The sequence below is a fragment of the Talpa occidentalis genome, unplaced genomic scaffold (genome assembly GCF_014898055.3).
Source record: "Talpa occidentalis isolate TD23 unplaced genomic scaffold, MPIMG_talOcc4v2.1 talOcc4.14, whole genome shotgun sequence".
Classification (NCBI taxonomy): Eukaryota; Metazoa; Chordata; class Mammalia; order Eulipotyphla; family Talpidae; genus Talpa; species Talpa occidentalis.
Genome location: NW_023601433.1, coordinates 6,491,107 through 6,512,269, shown reverse-complemented (window position 1 = coordinate 6,512,269; position 21,163 = coordinate 6,491,107). Strand labels below are relative to the sequence as shown.

The 21,163-nt window shown below is 42.3% G+C and overlaps 1 protein-coding gene across 1 annotated transcript in view; it reads right to left on the bottom strand.

Moving 5' to 3' along the window:
- Positions 1 to 21,163, bottom strand: part of CHD2 (chromodomain helicase DNA binding protein 2) — a 97,626-nt gene that overhangs the window by 75,359 nt on the left and 1,104 nt on the right. Inside the window, 3 exon segments of the mRNA XM_037510038.2 lie at positions 2,045 to 2,106; positions 3,762 to 3,848; positions 7,560 to 7,791. Of these exon segments, the coding sequence (XP_037365935.1) occupies positions 2,045 to 2,106; positions 3,762 to 3,848; positions 7,560 to 7,791 (381 nt within the window).

Below are 21,163 nucleotides of genomic sequence, written 5' to 3'. Positions count from 1 at the left end.
ATTATATGAGTTAGGGTGTAATGAGGGTTATCTGAGTGGGTTAAATTTTGTTTGTATGACTCATTTTGTTTGTATGACTCATTTCTTAAGAAATGAACATTTAAGAATTTAGGGATAAAGGGCCAAGTGTGTTAATCTTGTATTAAATGGTTGAGAAAAAATATTATGTGTGTGTATAAAAATATATGCAATGCTAAGTCAAACAGAGCAAAACTGATGACCAGTAAATATGGGAAAATACGGGGAAATATGGGGAAAATATCCCGGCATTTATACTACTTTTATGCTTATAACTTTCTTAATTTGAAATTTATTACTCCCCCCCCCCAAAAAAAGGTTTTTTAAATAGTTCCTTTTTAAAATCCCTAAAAATCTTAAAACACTGCAGGGTTTCAAAAAGCATCTCCAGTGCTAATATCTCAAGTTTTTTACTCCCTTCGGAATGAGTCATTCTCAACTCCTAAATGCCTGTGCCCACACATACACACACAAACACACATGCAGACCCCTTAGTGTTATGCCTTGCAACTAGTCTTAGCAGCCACAGCACCTCCTCCAGTTACTCCGACTCGTTCAACTGACCCAGGAGAAGAGGCGCTCACTACACAGCACAGTACTCACAGCTGCCCAGACTATAGATGGGTGGGAAGCGAGATGAGTCCTGTACCCAAACGCACAAGCATGAGGGGAAGGAGCTAAGGGAGAGAAGTGGCACTGAAGTAGACGCACCCCAGGCTACAAGGAACTAAAAGGGGGAAAGAAAGGTCCAGAAAGGCCTCCAAGTTGCCAAGTTCAGAGAGCTCCTAGGACAGACAGGAGAGGGAAATCATGTAGGAGCCAGTCAAGAGCTTAAGTCTGATGTGTTACACAACGGCTTCTGCACACCTAAATGTGCACCCATTAAAAAGGAAGTTGAGGTGTTCAAACAAGGTACCATTTAGACGCAGTTAAGAGACCAGAAGAATTTAGCCAGATGGTGGAGCAAAGAGCACAGGCTTGGGCTTCCCAAAGGCCCTCGAGAGGCCACAAGAACAGTGAGCTAAGAAGAGTCTCCCAGCAGGCTGAGGGACTGGGGTAGAATAATTGCCTTCTAAGATGCCAAGAAGTACAGGCTTGCTTACATCCACTATTTCTCCAGCTCTAACTAATAAACACTGGCCTGTATCTTTCAGCAGGATAACAGCAAATACTCGATTTTCCTACCATTGCTTCAAATAACACTGCTAGGTCAGCAGATGAAATATTACTCTATTTTGGAAATGGGTTTGAAAAACTCAAATTATTTTGCCTTATTAGATTACTAATATTTTAGAACATAGATGATGTAGCTAGAGTTCTTAATCGGGGCCATGGACAATTGTTTACCATGAGAATCCCCAGATTTTATGTGCAAAGTTTTCAATAATATCTACATTTTCTGAAAAGATGAGCTTCAGAACTCAAACATCAAAGGGATCTGTACCCACCCCACCCCCAAGAAAGGATTTTTAGTAATTCTACGGGGTGGGGGGGGGGAGACACCTTATTTTGGTGTTTTTTTACATTAAGTGGAATTTTTTTTTTAAATGAACATGTGATCTACATTATAAGTAATAAGCCCAAGAATTAAAATTTTCTGGCTTATGAACTATAATATTAAAACTATATGGAATCAACAATGCGAAATTTCATACTAAAATGGCGTACAACCAATATAATTTTGCCATGCCAGCACAAATGACAAAATGAATAATCTGAATTTCTTCCTTTAACTAGAACAGAATGCCAAATTCCTACATATTGGCTATTTGTGTGCATTTAAAAAAAAAATCACTGGGCTAGGGCTGACCCACAGGAAGAAGCTGGAGTCTGCCCCAAGAATGAGCCCAGGTGCATGTGGAGCACCTCCACCAGTGCAAACAGGCATCTTGGGTGAACAGTACCCCAAAGGAGGAAGATGTAGGCACCAGAACCGGACTGGACAAAAGACACAGTAAAGGCACACCCAAAAATGCTGGCATGTTTCAAACTACTAGTTTATGTTGTTTCCCCATGAAAGACTTACTGTTTTTTCAGCTGCCTCTGGCCTCTTCTTTTTGGGCTCCCACTCTCAGACCCGCTACTTGCCTTCAGTGTATGAGGGGAGAAATGATTACAGACTTTAATTCACAGTTCTTAGGGACAGCACTGCCTCCTGGTTCAACAACCTGGTCAATACAGCATTATTCAGTTCCAGATAGAAAGAACCCTAAGCACTCATTTGGTGCTGCTCATTCTTCTACTTTGAAATAAATGAATGTGTATCGAACTCGGCAGAACTGTTTTTCTCAGTATGACTTTCAGTAGAGCACAGTCCAAATAAACTTTGTGACAGTAAAAATGGTGTGTATCTGCAAAGTCCAATATAGCAGCCATGAGTCCTGTGAATGTTGAGCACCTGAACCATGCTGATATCAATAAGGAAGAGAAGTTTTCAATTTACTTACTTTTAATTAATATAAGTTTTAAAAGCCACATGTTAGGTGGCAATAACACTGGATATTGCACATCTACAAAATCAAATAAAAATGCCACAGCATTTAGCTGGCATGCCACTGAAGGTGGTGCATGTCCATTCATGTCATCTGAGACTCACAGAAGAGCATGTTCAACCTAATGCTGTACAACAGCACCAGGCCAAAGAAAGTTTATAACCAGACAAATGAACAGCTCTTTTCCTTCCCCAAATTAAGCAAAATGGCTAACTACTCCTCTTGCTGATAAGTCTTGTGCCCCATAGAGAATGTCTTACTTTATATATATAAAAGAGGAAAAGATTTACACAGCTGTTTGACTGCCTAGTACAAACATGGCTTGGTAACCAAGTCCTAGACACTATGGAAAACCAAAGCTTAGGCAAATGAGCTCAGAGGCCACTCAAAACACTATAAATGCAATATGGATATTAAGGACAATTCAATTCTTAAAGCACATTTGCCCACCATGAACTCACTAGCCTTTTGACTATCAATGTTTAACTATCAGAAGGATGTTCTATAACTAAGACCAGCACAGTTCCCCTAAGAATGCAGAAAGGTCACATCTCACTGAGACAAAAGAGCATCTCTTCAGAATGCAGCCTACAAACCTAACACAGAGGTAAGAATCCATAAAATATCACACAGACCAAGAAAGGTAAGAAAAGTCTAATGTTACAGAAACAAGAGAACCCAGTATGTGATACTAATTATAAAAATTACCAATCTATTCAATCTCTCCCAGTTAGATCTGAGAAAAATAATGTGTGACACATGTATACTGCACACTAAAAGTGAGGTAGAAAACCAAATTTAAAGAAATCAGATAAAGTAAAAATGCATTATTTAAATTAAGCAAATTCTCCTTCCTGTCTCAAGAAATTAACATTTGTTTACCAAGCAAGTTACTGTAACAAAATCTAGGAGATTTAGAAACTAAAGAATAAAAAATGTAAAGCTCTTGGTATAATCAATTTCATTATAAAAAACTTAAAACAAAAAAACAAACTTAAATAAAAAGGTTTGCGGTCAGTTCTGTGTAACACTCTAACAGTACCAAGACATTCACTAAAACGTGGTGGGTCTGGTAGGCTTCTTTGTTTAAAGCCATGTGTGCTTTCCCATGCAGGACTGGGTGAGAAAGCTCACGCCAGTGTCCGAAGTCCAGTCTTTTTAATGGTGATACATACCAGAGTTGGAAAGGATGAGGTAAGATAAGGAGTTTGAATGTAGCCCCTTACAACGTTTTTTTTTTTTTTTTCTTACCTCCTCCTTAATATTAAATCGTGATGGTTCTTGTCTGCTTCGGTTTGACCGCCTAACCCCATAAACATCAGGATATTCTTCCCACATCTGTAAAATTAACAGACCATGTATAAATTTTTTTCTCAACCCCCATTTACTATTTTTATTACTGGAACAAGTGTTCTAGCTTAATAGAACCGAAGTAATTATCGAATGGATTGTTTAGTTTTGTCAGATAATGAAGTACCCATCTTTAAAAAAATTAATTATCCCAAAACACAAAATTTAACAATATATCTTCATTACTAAACAATTACTAAATAATACGGCGTGACACTTATCTTTAAAATATAAAGTTGAATATCGGCAAGGTAAGAGAACCACCGCTGGGGAAAGTCTCTAATGACTTCAGTTTTGACTTTGATTGCAAACTGACCCATTTGAGAAACTCAAAAAGCAAGCAAGGCTCCACCACGTCTTACGCAGTAAGAATCTCTTCAGCGCTCCTCAGGACGTGTTTCTGACATGGTCTCCCAGGGTGAGGACCAAGGCTGCCTGCCCTTTCCCTGGCACACCCATCTATGCTATACCAGTACTTAGCACTTCGCTTTCAGTACTTGATTTGGAAACATTCACCAGCGATTAAAAAAATAAAATTTAAAGAAGGGGTGAGGTGAAAATTTTTTCCACAATAATGAATAACATCTTATAAAAATTCACACAAACAAATGCAGAGAAAAAGGTCCCTCTTTCCTCAACCCCTAAATGATTAGACTGACCCCCAGCCTCACTCTCCTTCCCACCGAGAACTAAGTATACTGTCTGCTCTTTTCATGAAATCCATCACATACAGGCAAAAATGAACTAGAACAGACTGTGGAACACTCAAGTGAAGATGTTTAACAAGAGTTAAACATGTAGCAGAGATGCTTGGCAGCCAAGATTAGAAATGTGGGTTTGTCATTAAAACACAGGTTGACAGCTAACATTATGAAAATATTTGGAAAGTGAGGCAACAGGAGACGCCACAGGCTGAGACCAGTGAAATGTATGGGAAGTAGACCCCCCACCAAAAAAAGACAAAACTGATGAAAGACAACCCAGAGAAATACAAACTAATAAGCCAAAAGAGGACATTATCAAAAAAAAACCCAGTTAAGCTGAAGAAAAACAAGGACTCAAATGAAAACAAGCAAGATGTCCCAGGAATAGGCATTTTAGAACTGGAATCCAAAGCAATCATGTCATCCTGTGTTCTCAGTTTAAAAAGGTGTAAAATCCATAATCTGAGTCAGAAGACAAAAAGCCCAACCAAAAGGGTTAGAATAAATGAGTGGTAGGAAATACAGGCAAAGAGGCAACGAATGCAGAGCATGCTTAACACATCTGGGGAAGAAAGGAAGGAGGCAGAGCTTTCTTATAGTCCCATCTGTCAACCCCACCTCCACCCATCCTGGATCTCTGCTAAAGTGACAAAATTACTTCACTCAACACAAGTATTTATGGAGCCTTTATTAACTGGGATGGCTAAATTATTTTTATGTCACTACAGCAATTAATTTTATTGTTTTAAAATATTACGCATTCAGGTCAAGTATTGGACTTCATGACAGTTCCATCCTAGTGCTTACATCCTAAAGTCATCTTGTGTTCTTCTGTCCTTTTGAGAACTGATGATATTTAATTTCCCAATGAAAAAGCAACCATGTAAAAGGGACATGTGTACAGAAAATAAAAAACTTCCTTTATAAGTTCCCATTTTAGAATAATCATTAAAATCACAATACCATCATTATAATTGGCAGGTAGGTCTAGCTACAAGTTAATTAACTTTTTGATAAGGAAAAAGAGGGAAGGAAGCACAGTGGATTATGGGGAGGACTATGGGTGAGTTTGGTGGTAGATGCACTACAGTGGCAATATCTGATGGGGTATTCTAATATTATTGCAATAAAAAATTAATAATAAAAATGTTTATAAGTTAACTTTTTGGAGTTAAACACCTTTACATTTCTATATGTCTGCCTAAAGCTATATTTTTATCATAAAATTAAATCTTAGTCATGCTTCTCCTTTTGTCTTAGTTCCCCTTTGTCTTTTTAAATAAACTTAAAGCTACACAGTCTTAGAGTGAACATTTGTGAATCCTGGTCAACACAGTTCAATAGTTTTGAACATGCTATGCAAGTTATGGTTGCTATGGTTTCCTTCAACCCCTACAAGTAAAAAACTCTGCACTGTAAAAAAGAAAGTTATACCCAGACTTATTTTTGTCTCTTATACTTCACTCAAAAATGTGTCGTGGACTTCTAGAAAGAGCACCTGGTCCAGATGCACAGAAGGAACCTCAGAGCTGACTCTGAGGACAGCTGGGCAAGGCCAACTGCCAGGTACCTGGGGGTAGTTTCTGAGTTTAAAGACCTCATAGAGCAAGATGTGTAGATGGCATTTCTACATGCAGGGGCTTTGGGAAGACGTCATCACTTGAATGATCTCCCATAAAAGCTCTACCACATACAGAATGGGTATCCAGGAACAATACCTGAGGGTCTGAAGGTCATGGCTCTAGTAATGAGTCAACTGGCAAAGCCAACTTTTATCTCCCTATCACTAAGAAAACCACCTCTGCCTTCTGACTAGTTCCTGAGGGTCACTTCCAGGAAACAATGACTACACTTGAAACAGAAGAATTAAAATGGCATACTTATTTCCAAGTCTGTCTCAAGAGTTAAATAAACTTCCATGTTTTGTTTTTTCTAATTTCAGGTTTGTTGAAGGTAACTTACAGACAATTTAAAATCATTTGTAGGGCCTCCCCAGTGGCGCAGTGGTTGAGCGCTGGGTTGCCCACAGCCTCTGCAGCGCTGGTTCGATCCCAGGCTGCTCCCCAGCCACCGGAGGAGGGTCCCACATGGCGCGCAGACCTCTCCTGCCGCCCGCTGCTCCCCTCAGCAGTGTCCTTCGGTCCTTCTGCCTGCTCTGCTCCCCGCTCTGGCTCTCATGAATTCTCTCACCCTCCCGTGCTTCTGACTGTACCCAGTGCTTGTATAAATAAATAAATAAATCTTAAAATATATATATATTATTAAAAAAATAAAATAAAATCATTTGTACTATGAAAATCAGTATGCAGATGTAGATTTGTATCTTAGAATGAAACTGATTGATCATAAAACCTTTAATTTCACTTATTTTATTTTTAAATTCCTAAAAGCAATATTCCTTGGCATCAGTGATTCAAATACAATTCTCTCAAAATGGAATTTTAAAAGATCAGCTGCATTCTTATGATTTCTTATAGCAACTCATTAATTTTTCACCGAAAAGAATGTGCATTACGAAGTTCAAGCATCAATGGAAAAAGGATATGGCAACTCATTTTTACCTTTTTTGCATTTTTTTGCCAGGAGTCTTTGCTGTTAAATAAAGAACACCTACATGGCCTAGGGGTAAATGTTTTTACTGTGGGGAGTATTTCTTTCACTGTCATCTGTCAATGACTCTAATATTTTTCAGTATTCAGTATTTTTCAGTATTGCATAAAAAAATAATTTTAACCACCTTTTATAAATGTTAAAAACCCAAATTATAAATATTTGTCTTTCTACCCTATACTCTGATGCTTCCAGTGGAAGCCATAGTTACCATACCAGTAAACAGAACAGAAAGCGGTCCATATTTCTATCCACAGAGAGTGCATTATCAGAAAAGGTGACTGTAGTTTCATCATCAAGGTACACTAATGAGTTTTGCATGGGAAATAAAAGATCTGCTAGCTGGGCCAGCTAGCAGCACATTCGTATGGCACAGATGTAATACCTTCTTCACATCAGCTATCCGTTCCTTCTTGGAGGCTGGCTTCTCTTTGGCTTCTGGAAGAACTGGCTGGGATTTGGAACCTGCTGATTCACTTTCAGATTCAGACTGACTCTCTGAAGATTCAGAACTGCTATTCGACTCGCTGCCATGTCCGCTTCCTGGATCGCTGCCCTGCTCACTTTCCGACTGGCTGCCCGAGTCTGAACCTGAAGCTTCTTCAGATGCTGAATGACTTAATTCAAAAAAAATTTTTAATTGATTTAAAAGAGATTTAAAAACTGCCAAATAAATCTGTTAAAACATTTTTTAGTAAAATGACAATTGTAATTTTATTTACACAAGATCAACATTTTCAAATCCACTTTCATATTCTTATATTGTGAATAATGTCATTACCATCATTCTCAACTCCTCAGTTTCAACCATTCCCTGAGACTATAATGCCAGATACCAGTTAATTTGTACAGAGTGACTCTTTTACAAAAACTCAGAAAAAGAACATTACTGTCCCATTCAGATGAGGAAAACTAAACCTCAGAACGTGTAACTCTCCCAATATGTCACCGGATTTGCAACCAGATCAATCTGATCCGTCTGAATCCACCAACCCTTGTTTTTATTTGTTCAGTATTTGCCCTCATCGAGACAAAAAAGAAAAAAACAAAAACAAAAAAACACAGAAAACGAAACAAGGCAGTTACCCAAAGACTAAGGATACAAACTGGGTGCAATTATCCAGTCAGTGGTCCTCAGCAACAGGTGAGCTATATAAAAACATTAACCCCAACCCAGAGCCCTGGTCTTGGAATCTCCTGCAGTGAGTCTTAGTCCAGATAGAGCAGAAAAAATAACCCCTCCTCCTCATTCCAAACAGACCTCAGGGAGGAGTGAGCTAAAGTGGGTAGGTGCCAGAGGAAACCACAAAAGAGAAATGCCAGAAAGCTGTGGAAAGAAAGGCAGTCTATCAACCTCGGCTGCAGAGAAGCCAATGGACCGTCTTCCTGCTCTATAGTGAACAGGCAACTGAGGTCTCACTGGGAAGAATAAAGAAATTTTAGAGACCTACAGTTGACAGAAAAGCAGGTGAAAAGCTCACAACTGTTGATTGAAAACAAGCTTGTCACTTAGGAGAGTGGCAAGTAGCAGGATTTAAGTAATTTAAGTAATATTATCTTCACATAAAGGTGCTTACATTTACCAACCAGAAGGCATCCCATGAAGGCCACAGGCCAATTTAATACCACTGCATTTCCCAAACTAGAAATGAAGTCACCCCCTACCCCCTTCACAAACATGGCCACAGAATGAATAAGCAGTACACTGGAAACTCCAGGATGGAAACCCAAAATCCAGGACCCTTTTCATTAAGATGAGGAAACAATGAGAATAAACAGGGGCAAAGGATGTCTCCACCTATGGAGGGGAGAAGAGAAAAAAAAAATATTTACTAACTGCATGATAACTTCATAGGTGCCTGGTGTTGAAGTACTTGTGTGCATTCTTTTTTTTGCTGTTTGTTTTTGGGGTTTTTTTAATATATATAAATTTTTTTTTAATTTTTATATTCCCCATACAATTGCGACCACCTTATATTGACCCCAAAACATACCTACTACACATTATCATGTGAGTGTGAAAGGTGAAAAAAATTCAGATGTTTTAAGTAACTTGGTCAATGACAAAACTAGAAAGTGGGGGACTGGGGTGGAGGGTTGGGATTCCACCCCAAATCTGGGCCTGTTAGGGGGAAAAGGATGTCCTAAAGCTAATTCCATACAGGCTTTGTGGACTCCACCCCCACCCCAGGCCAAAGCCAAAGACACTGGGAACTCCAAATCCCATCCCCACCAAAGTGAAGGTGGCTGGGACCAGAGGGTGGGGTTAAGCAGCCAAGTGAGTATAAAGACAGCCACGTGGGCTTTGAGGGGCCCCCATTTTGGCTCTCGGCCAGCTAGCAGCTTCCGGCCAGCTCTGAGAGTGACTTTGGGTTTCCAGGTCGGCAGATCGGGTAGGACGCATTAAAGACTTTATTTCCCTATTTTCTCCCTGAGTTGTACATTTTCCTTATTTCCTTTTCCCTTGTAAATAAACCTTTTATTAACCTTTTGTGTGTGCCTGCAGTGGAGTATTCATAAGTCCCTTTAAAGCGCGCGGGTGAGGACCCACAGCCAGGAACACGTTCAATACCGGGGCTGACCTTTAACAGGCCTAAAGCCCATATTCTTATTTTGTCACAGGACAGCTCAAAACCTTGGAGACACAGAAAATAAATCTTATCTGTGTTACACACCATCCAAGGCCAGTCCACACACTGACTCACCACAGCTCCCTCAGCCTGGCGGCCAAGCTGCCCAGCTCACCAGGGTATCATCAGTCGCTTATTCTCCTCTGTGACCAAGCAGCAGGCAGTCACCAGGCAAGAGAAAAGGAGGGCAGGCTTGCACAGTGAGAAGGGCAGCCCAACTCCCAAGGCTGTGTCTGTGACACCATCTGTAGCATCAGAAGAGCATCAAATGACAGCGATGAAGGCAGTGCGCCAAGATGCAAAAGCCTCACCCGATATTTAAAGAAATGGCATTATTTCACATCTGCACTCATGCCTCCTCTGGCACACGCCAGTGAAGATCGAGTACTTTACATCAAAAGCGGGAATTTATTGGTTTTACCTCCACAGTTTGTTCACAGAAAGGTAGAGCCAGCAGCTACAGAATTTCCTGGAAAGTTAGGGATCTGCAAGGGCAGGTCTACAGGGAGGGTGGGGTGTAGAATTTACATATTTACATAGCAAAAGCCAGTGATGTTTGCCCAGGCATGAATAGGGAGCTCAGGCCACCCACCTCCTCCCAGTCACCCCAAGCTACAGCCTACGCCCTATGAAACCTGACCTCCAACCACTCCTTCCCAGGACCCGCTGCTGGGTACTCTGGCCATACTCCACCTGCACCATAAGAAGGCCCAGCATTGTTCGCCTCCAACCTCTGCCTACACATCAGGCTCGAATCCTCTCTAACTCATCACCCTCTCACCTTCTCTAAAGTTTCACCCACCATGCTCCACTGGTTCTCCTTACCCTCAGCAGCAACAAACCCCCTGGCCTAGAAGACTTTTGGAGAGCACACTATCTTTTCAAAAACTTTAAAACGGTTTAATATTTTAACTCCAGTCAATCATTCTTAACTCCAGAAAAGAGATTATAGATGGAATATATTCTGGCAATCACCAGCAATTAAAATTGTCACAGGAGGGCCTCCCCGGTGGCGCAGTGGTAGAGCGCTGGGTTGCGAAGCTGCCCGCGGCCTCTGCAGCGCCAGTTCAATCCCCGGCTGCTCCCCGGCCACCGGAGGAGGGTCCCACATGGTGCGCAGACCTCTCCTGCCGCCCGCTGCTCCCCTCAGCAGTGTACTTCGGTCCTTCTGCCTGCTCTGCTCCCCGCTCTGGCTCTGGTGAATTCTCTCACCCTCCCGCGCTTCTGACTGTACCCAGTGCATGTATAAACAAAACAAACAAACAAGCAAACAAATAAATAAAGAAAAACATGCCTCTATTAAAAAAAAAAAAAAATTGTCACAGGACCCTATAGCATGGTACATACACTCCCAAGAAACTGAAAATATTCCATGAGTATCTTCAACTACCTACTTAAACGAACTAGAAAGTAACAAAAATCTGCATTTGTCTTCTGCAGAAAACTACAGCCACCGGATTAGCTAGAAATCCTTCCAATGTTTGCACTGAAAAGCAGTCACTGCTGAAATGATGGAAACATCCCAAGTGCAGCACCCATGTCAGGGGGTCAGGATGTGTGCAGATTCATGAGCATCGTGCTCCCTCTCATGCTCCCAAGATATGAATACACTACACTGAACCTGCCCCCCATTAATGGTATGTTATTATTTAAATTGTTCTCTTAACCAATAAGTACCCAAGATATACGTCCATATTTCTGTATTTCTCAGCATATTTAAGTTTCCAAATCATTCACTATAATCAGTAAAACCATATACATGCCTGTATACATCTTCTCTGTTTATGCAAGAGAGGGTCCCCTAGAAATTTAACAATGCACACGGTCTTTCAGGTACAAACACAACCATATGTCTATCAGCACATGTCCATGTGCATAAACACATTTTAATCAAATTGTTAACAGTGGTTTATTCTGTTGGGGGGTTAAGTGTACTAGGCAAACTACTTCTGTAATTCCACCCCCTGAAAAAAATTTCAGAAACTATGAAAATTAAACCCAAATTAAACCAAATAAACACCAAATTCAGTCTCCCTCTGTGGGCTGAGGGAGACAGACATGATCAGAAACTAATATTGGTGCTGTTTTTATGGCTGAAGCTGAATGATATGTCCAAAATTGTTCATTACATAAGCATTAAATCTTTTTACTATTTAAGATGGTTCAGAATTAATCAAATGATTCAAATCCAAGGAATATAAACCACCAGGCAAGCCTACATTAAAAAAAAAAAAAACTAATTGGGGCCTCCCTGGTGGCACAGGAGTTAAGTCTCAGCACTGTGATGCTATACTGCTGCACAAGTTCAATCCCCATTCAGGAAGGTGATCCACATGGCGCAGCAGACTTTGCCTGTCTCACCCGCCACTCCCCTCAGCAGTGTATCTCAGTAGATTTGCCTGTTCTGCTCCCCACTCTGTCTCTGTTGAATCCTCTCACCCTCCCCGCTTCTAGTCTGTACCCCAGCTCTTGTATGCACATCTTCAAAAATAAATAAATAAATAAATGAAATCATTTGAATGACAATAACACTAATATTTTTTAATTATTTTTGGAACAAGCAAGTCAGATTTAATGGACTTAAAATAATATTTTGGGGGTCAGAAGTTTTTTTTTTTTTTAGAGCCCTGATAAAGATATATCCTGATAAAGACAAATGTTAAAATGAAATGGGAATTTTTTTTAAGAAACTATAAATACCTCCACAATCAAGGCATTCAATGACAGTCTAACTGTCCCTAAAAAGGACACTATTTCTCAAAATATGATGCACATTTGCTATTAATATGTAATTATGACACAAATACTATTAATACTAGATAATTAATTTTAGAAGATGTTAAAAGCCCACAAAAATGATAAAAGGGCAATCAAGTTACTGGGTGAGGAGTCCTTTAGGCTTCACCTTAACAAGAAAGTAATAAAACTAGCTGATTCCCAATGGCATAGTAAGGCAATTTAAAATGGGATTTTCAGGGATGTTACTCCCCCGCAACCATAATCCTCATGAACAAATTTATCTTTGAAAATTACTTAGAATACAACATGCAAACAAGTTTTATAATTTTTGATTGAACTATTACTGTAAAGGAAATACACTGCATAAATAAAAGGGATGCAAGCCAAAAAACTGACTCCAACAGAAAATGCTTATGAAAAAATGTTGAACACACCTTTCCATTTGTGGATAACAATGATTTGATATCTCTTTAAAATCCCTTCTGAAGCAGGCAAAAACGGAGAGATGAAGTATTTCGTACCCCTGGACTTTGCAAGCAAGCAGCATGAACAGCAACTGTTCTGCAGTTAGCCTCCATTCTTCAAACGGCCACCAGAGGGCAGCACACCAACACCTCGCTCAAAGTTCTCTGCCCAAGGCTGCCATTTCAGCACTGGGGTAGTGTTTATTCTCCTAAATTTACAAAATGGCCGAAATGCTCAGCAGAGCTTGGGCTTTTTCTGCTGATGAAAGCAAAATCTGGTAAACAACACAGTGTACACTGGAACGCCATAAAACTTATTCCCAGACTAAGCTTTTACCCATGATGAGAGAGGTGATACTTGTGGTGTCCCTATGGGTCAGGCATATACGAAAAGTTCTCCTCTAATCCTGTCAATAAGTTATCCTCGCTGTGCAGAAGAGGGTCAGCCCAAGTGTGTGTGTACTGTCACCTCCAACCCCACAGTCTGAATTAGGGAGTCCACACTAAATCAAACTGCTTCCCTGCCAATCACACATTCTTAAGTGGATTATCAAACCAACCAAGATTGAAGAACCATTCCTTCTTAACTGAGTCTAATGGAATTAGCTCAGGACATCCTTTCCCCCAAACATTACGAGAATGGAAAAGCAAGGACTGCTCGTCACAAGTTTCTTATTAGTAAGAACTGTAACTGCATCTTTAAGAACTCCATCTATGATCCAATGCTTATGAGCCTGAAGAATAAACAAGGTTAAAAGACAACAGGCTGGGATAAGAAATTGCAGAGTATACCCAATAAAGGCACTACACCAACAACACACGACGTATCACGTATCAGAGAAAAGTCCAACAGAATAAATAGTAGGCAAAGGAAATAACATGCAGTTATAGAAAAGGAACTGATACAGCCAACTTGTGGAAAAGATAATTTAAAACTCACTGGTAATTAAGGAAATGTATATTACAACAGATTATTTTATGCTCATCTGCTCTGCAAAAGTTAAAAAGATCTGATAATATTTGTTAATATTAAATGCTGGTAAGAAAGTAGGGGAAATAGTACTCCCATGCCACTATGGAAAAAATAACAAGTGGAGGATTTGGAAAGCAACTTAGCATTTCCAGTAAACCTTAAACTATGCATATGAATCATGCAATTCAATCTGTAGGTATACAGCTGAGATGAAACAAGTGATCAAAATAGCATAAGAGGTGGGAAGTATAAAAATGTTCAGCGCTCCACTCACCAGATCAAAGAAAGGAAATAATGTAAATGTTCGCGTATATTTAGTTCTGTAAATGTGAAATACCCCTGCCATGCAATTAACCACAGTGGTTAAGACTAGGGATGAATCAGATCTTTAAAAATCAACATGACGATCACAGAACTACTGAATTTTTAAAACATAAAAGGCACACATGAACCATGCACAGCTCACAGACATAACTAGGGATATAGGATTTTAACCACACCTAATTTAGTATTAAATTTTAATGTACTGGAAAGTTTCTGTTTTGTATTCTTTGAATTTTACTGAATTTTCCCCTTACTCTCTCAAAAATGAGCTCTAATACTGCAGAATCTATCAATATTCAGTAGACCTTGCTAGAATTCAGCAGTTCTTCTCGAAGTTATTCTAACACTAGTAACAAACAGTATGGATTCTCTTTTCAGGAAAAAAAGCACATCGAGGAAAAAAAAAAAAAAAGGGCACACTAAAATGCTGCTCAGGGTCTCCCAGGCGGCCTAAGGGTTAAGTCTCAGCGCTATCACCTCTATAGCCTGAGTTCGATCCCAGCCAGGGAGCTGACCCAAGCAGCAGACCTCTCCTGTCTTGCCTGCTGCTCCACTGAGCAGTGTATGTCAGTAGATCCACCTGTTCTGCTCCCCACTGTTTCTGGTGAGTCCTTTCTTTCACACACACACACACCACCCCCCATACCTCTGGCCTACACCCCAGTTCTTCTATGCATAAATAAATAAATGTTAAAATGCTGCTCAGTTTCAAAAGAGTAAAAAAAACAGTAAGTCAGAGATACTGTACCCTTAAATCCATATGAAGAGATGAATAAGCACAGAGGCTCCTGCCCAAGATTTTACAGCTGAAAGCAGCCAGAGTAATCCAAGTTCCTGTCCCATCAGCTAGCATTTCCCAAACCCACCTCAGCACAAGAAGAACTGAGGCAATTATTTGGCATCTGGTACCAGGGCACCATCCTGGAACCACTGAAATCCAACTTCCAGACAAGAAATCTGGGAATCCGTTTAGCAAGAACCAAGGGCTGGAAAGGAATATAACAAGGGCTCCATCAGAAGATGTGAAACACATGGAGAGACAGGCAACTTAAAACACATGGAGAATTTTCACAACTCTTACTCCTTCCCTAGGGTGCGCGCTCAACAGTGGTATTTTTAGAAGGTCTCCAAGGACTGATATTGGAACAAAAAATAGAACTCAAGTAACTCATAAACCATAAAGGAAAAGAAATGAAGTAGAGGAAACCAAAAGCACACAAATCCCGAGGGTTCTAACAGAATCAACCAGAATTCAGGGCACTATGCTCTGTCACATATCTGATGCTATGGTGAAGACCGGTTACTAAAACCCAGCCACCCCCAATTAGACATTGGTTGTAAGTATCAGCGCATTTACATGCAAGTAGCACTGCACACCTCTGTATTCATGACTCACTCCTCCACTGCCTGAGAGGGGAAATGACATAGAAGGTAAACCAGAGCCATAATTACTAGTTACAGGAGTAAAAAGGTAGCTACTCAGTGATTGGCAAAAGTAGGGCTAAGGCTCATCAGACGAGCTCTTCTAGTCCAGAAAGAATCTTATGCTCCCTTCAAAAGGAGAGTTTTCACAGGGGGAAAAAAAAATTCTGGGAGGATTAACCACAAAACATACTCAATTAACTACAGGGGACTTGCCTCCTAAAATCATGTTAACAAACCTCTCCTAATTGGCCTGAACAGCCTCTTCTGGGGGCCTGAACACCAACCAAGGTGATGCATTCGGAAGAAAACAGTACTACCACTAAGCCCTCTCGATGTTAACAGGCTCTTTGTTAATGACTACTATATTGTTTAATTTTCATAACCCAGTGAACATCACCATGACCCACATCTTTTAAATGAGAACACTGCAATTCCAACAATGAGTACTTCACTGTCCTAAATTGGGGTGGGAAGGGGTAGTTTTAAGTACACGGCTCTACTGGAAAGAATTTGAATCCAAGTCTAAAATCACGTCTATCCCTAGAAAGCTACAACATTCTCCTCAATAGCAGGGTAATCCACATCTTCCCCCAAACCCAGGGAGTTCACCAATAAGGGAAATTTAAATACATGTTTAAATACATGTTAATAAGAAACAGTCCAGATGGCACTTGAAATGCAAAGGGGAAAAAAATTGACCCTTAACCAAACATGTTAACAATAAAATGCCAAATTGAAACTGTTTCCAAATGTAGCATGAATGGGTTCACCCAGGTTTATTTCAGGACCTCCAAGTCACTCAACTGTATCCGCAGTCAGAGCTGCTTAGGGAAGGTCTCTGCCCCCAGACTTGCCCTATCCGTGACAGCGGAGACTGATCAGAGGAGGTCCGCACAGACAGAAACACAAAGTGTTTCCACAGCGTGCAGAATTACAGATTACAATAGAAACACGATAGACCTTGGGCATTTGGCGATTGAGCCAACTTTTGTCGGCCTGGCTTTATTCGAATAATGCCAAAGTTCCAGAGCAAGTGCTAACAGGTCATTTTGCTAAGGTATGCATTAGAATTCAAGGTATGCATTAGATTCCTTGAAAACCAGAATGCAGGAGGGAACTACCGGCTCTAATGGCTCTCTCGGAGCCTAAGGAAACCAACAGTTATTTTATTTGCATACAAAGTGACTCTCAGAGGGTGGGAGGGCAGTGTTTATTTACTAAAGTGATCCTCCTTCCAGAAAATCAGTGAAGTCCTAAGGTTTAGAAAACACAAACCCTTAAAGACCTTTTAGAGAATGTCTCAAAGCCGGGAGTTCGCAGAACTGTCACTTATTTTTTTTATGTCTACAGGACATTTCATGGGAGAAGTGATGAGTGTGCAAATCTCGGGAGGAGCGTCACGACTGTCAGGGGCTTGCTGTGTCGAGGGGCTGTGAGGGTCACATGCTGTCGAGTAAATCAACTCAACTTCCAGATTCACCTCTCAAGCTGTAACTCCTTAAACTTTGACAAAACTCCTTACGGGATCCGGTCTGCCTGCCTTCCTGCCACGACTTAACCTTTGCATCTCCTCGCTAACTTCCAAGGAGCCAAATATCATCTGGCAACTGCGGGTGTTCAAAGAATGCGGGATTCATCCACTTTCCTTCCGCTGGTTACGCCATTCGGTGCAGAGGAGCCCCCAGGGAAGGCGCCAGGAGCAGCCTGGCGCTCTCGGGTTATTTTAGGCGTGAACTGGCTCCAAGCAGCGAGCAGAAGTCCACAGAGACGGCGCCTGAGCTGCCCTTTAGCGAAGCGATGTTACACTAACCACCTCCAACAGAGGAGACCCCGGAACAACACTACGGTGCTGTTTCACTCTAGCCTGCTGTTAGGAGTTTGAGGGCGTCTGCAAAATCTTAGTACAGCTGAGCAGAATTCACGCCGACACAGGAGAGCCCGTGTCGCGGCGCCGCCGAAGCGCGGGCTCTGCGGCTGTGAGGCGCGTGCTCGCAGACCCTGTCGGGGCGCTCGGGGATCTCCGGGCCGGTCCTTGCAGGGGGTGAAGCCCGGGCCTCCGGTGAGCCAGGCGAGGAGCTCCGCCCGCCCGCCCGCGACTCCGGGCCCGCCTCGCAGCGGCTCTCGAACCCGCCGGGCTCCAGGCCTGGCGCGGCCCTGGGTGGCGGGCTCGGCAGAGGGGCCTCGCCGGGCGGGCGCCGCGGGCCACACGCTCCTGGGGACCCGGCTGCCCTCGGGCCCGGGCGCCCCCCAACCCCCCCCGCAGAGGGCCGGGCCGCGCAAGGGGGCTCCGGGCCCGGGCGGGGGGGCGAGGCGGGTCTCGGGGGCTCCGCGGCCCAGTCCCCAAACGCGGGGAGCTCCGCCGGGAGCAGGGCCGGGGCCTAGCCGGGCGCTGCGGGGGTGCCAGGTCCCCAGCGCGGGGGCCGGGGGCGGGCCGGGCGCGGGGCCAGGGGCTCCCGGGCACCCGGCGGCGGCGCCCGCCGTCGGCCCTGCGCATACTGACCTGAGCGTTTCTCCGTCAAGGGGCCACTGAGGACACGTGTGGCACCAAGCGGGGACACTCGAGGCGCGGCCCGGGCCCTGCCCCCCGCGCGTGCGCGCCATGTGACGGCGCGGCCGCGGCCCGCGGGACGGGGCTGGGCCGCTCGGGCCCTCGCACGCCACGGAGGAAAGGGGCCTGGGCGGGTGGCGAGCGAGAAAGACCTAGGAGCTGCGGGCGCTCGCTCTGAGGTTCCTGACCGGCACCTTGTACTTTCCCCAGAGCGGAGGCCGCGCCGGGGACCGGCCGCCCCCAGAGCCGGCCGACGCGGGCCACCGCGGGGCGCGACAGGCACAGCGGAAAGCACCGGCGCCAGGTGCCGGCCGTCCCCGCCCACCCCGCCCCAGGCCAGCGGCTCGCGACGCGGAGGCGACGGCGCCCGGCGGCGCACGCCGCCCAACGTCACCACGCTCGCCCCGCCCTGCGCGAGACGCCTGACGTCACGGGGCGGGGCCCTCTCGAAGGCCGCCGCTGTTGACCTACTGTTACCAGGCGCGCGCCCAGCCAATCAGCGCACGGCGCCGGCGCCGGCCGGCCTTTGAACTCCGCACGGCAACTTCCTGCTGTTTGGCGAGTACACAGTGCAATGCAGTATGTCTGTCAGCGCTGCGGCACAAAGGAACAGCCATTTTGTGACTAAGCTGGACCTGCACCAACATGCCAGGGGCTCGCAGAGCGGCTCGCTACCGAGCTGCCCCCTATTTGCGCACCCGGAAACCAAAAGGGGGGAGGGAGGGCCGGAGATTTTGGTATCTCAAAATTTCGATTCGTTTTATTTTGTGTTCTCAAAAATCCCGATTCTTAAGAATTACCAGCGTCATAAAATGGCTGCCACTTAAAAACTGCTTGTTCCCGTCCACATGCAACTGTATTATGCCATTTCTAATCACCCCCCAGGCTTTTACAATAACTCCTGAAAGGCCGATTATAAAGCGAGATTTCGCCTACACCAGAGGTGATCAACATAAATCTGACTCCAAGGTAGACGATTTGGAGATAAATGTGATAAACTGCTTCAGTTCTTTTGATTGCAAACGGCCCCAGCGCACACACAACTGCACTTTCCACTCACCTCCCCTTAGATTCCGTGTTCTCTTTTTGACACTACTTGTAGTTACTCCAAACTCCAAATTAAAGTGTGTGGTAACATTTGTATAGATGTCCATCACTAAAACTTTGTTTTAAAATTTCACAAACGTTACAAGTATCATACTTCTAAATTGTATTTTTGAAAGTGAACGTTTTTAATCCTCGAAAATCACGATATACAAAGTATAACATTAGACTTACACATTACTTAGCATTAACTTCAAAAGACTACAGGAATAACGAAATTATATAATCACTATTGAGTACTGCATTATGTCCCAAAACAGGCACGGAAGTATCAGATTTAACCTAAACTTGCACTCGATCCTTTCAGATCTGACAGTAATTCTCAAACCAAAGTTTACTTGACCTGCAAATTCCTCCCTTTCTCTCCTGTGGCTCAGATTGCCAAAGTGAGTTTTGTAGCATAGAAACTAGGTCCTTATGGAAAAAACATTCAGATGGGTTAAAGAACCAAGTTTTAGTTACCCCATAGGGTCAACTTAATTTAAATTTGCTAAAAATAACACTAATCTATGTAAGACACCACATCCTTTGCCTTTACAATGCATAAAGGAAGTGATGTCATAACTATGTATCTGTATTAAGGCATGGAATTTGGGGTAACTAATTTAAAACTCCATCTCTTCCAGAACTCTCAAGTATCTGTGAGCATTCATCAGGTACATGATTCAAAATAAATCTGAAAAATGCACTGAGAAGTGTAGTGCATGCTTCCTGAACTTTTAAACCCACTGCTAGCAAGCAAATGCACGACAGCCTCCAAGAAGTTTCTCAGGTAAGAGTAATTATTTAAAAGAATAGCAACACTGCTTGATTTCTTCTTTTTAAATTAGAAAGCAGAGTCTGATCAATGTTAACCACAAACCTTACATAAGAAAACCAACACCCATGTGAGACATGCAAATCATACACTCAAGGGGGTAACAAGTTTAACAATTGCATCTTTAATAATTTGTCAAATATACCTGGGGACTCCCATTTCCTCAAATAGTCACTGCTTTTCAGAAAAGTCAGTTTAAGATTAGTAGAAAAGTTTTCTGACTGAAATCTGAAGCTAGGTAATTACATGGACAATTCAGTTCAAAAATACAACATTCCAAACTGTGTGGCAACTCAATTTGCAAAAGTATTTGGAAATGTATTTTAAAAGCCAAGGGTCAAATGTTTTGAAGTCTAATAAAAAAACATTTGTACTAACCAAACCATACTCAAGAATTTCAAATTCACTAACCTAATGCTAAAATTATTTATATAAAATTATAAAAGCAAAAGCAAAATTGTTGAGAAATATACTATAATCAATCACTTCCTTGTTAACTGCATCATTTAAAATGTATATCCTAAGAATTCAGGAGAACACACATCCAAAAATACATTTATAATTACTATTAAAAATATACAGATCGTACAACAAAACATCTTAGAGGCTTTATTACTTTAGTCACTAAAGAGGTATTCCAAGGAATGTGAAAACAAATCATGATTTGAACAAACAGTACATTTGTGAGCTTCAGAAAATAAAGCATTCCAGGCGACTCTGTCGAAATAAATCAATATATTTAAAGCAGCTACAGCTAAAATGCAAAGAATAAAATACTACATCTAACCAACCAGAAAGCACTGTCTGAATATAAACATACAAATTTAAACCTTAAAATAGCTTAAATGTAAAATGTACAATTAAAATGATCAGTTAGAAAAACAAAAGTGTTATCAAGTTTCCAGGATTTCTGTAATCACAGGTTTGAGTTCATAAATGCAGAAACTATAACCACTGAGCAAAGG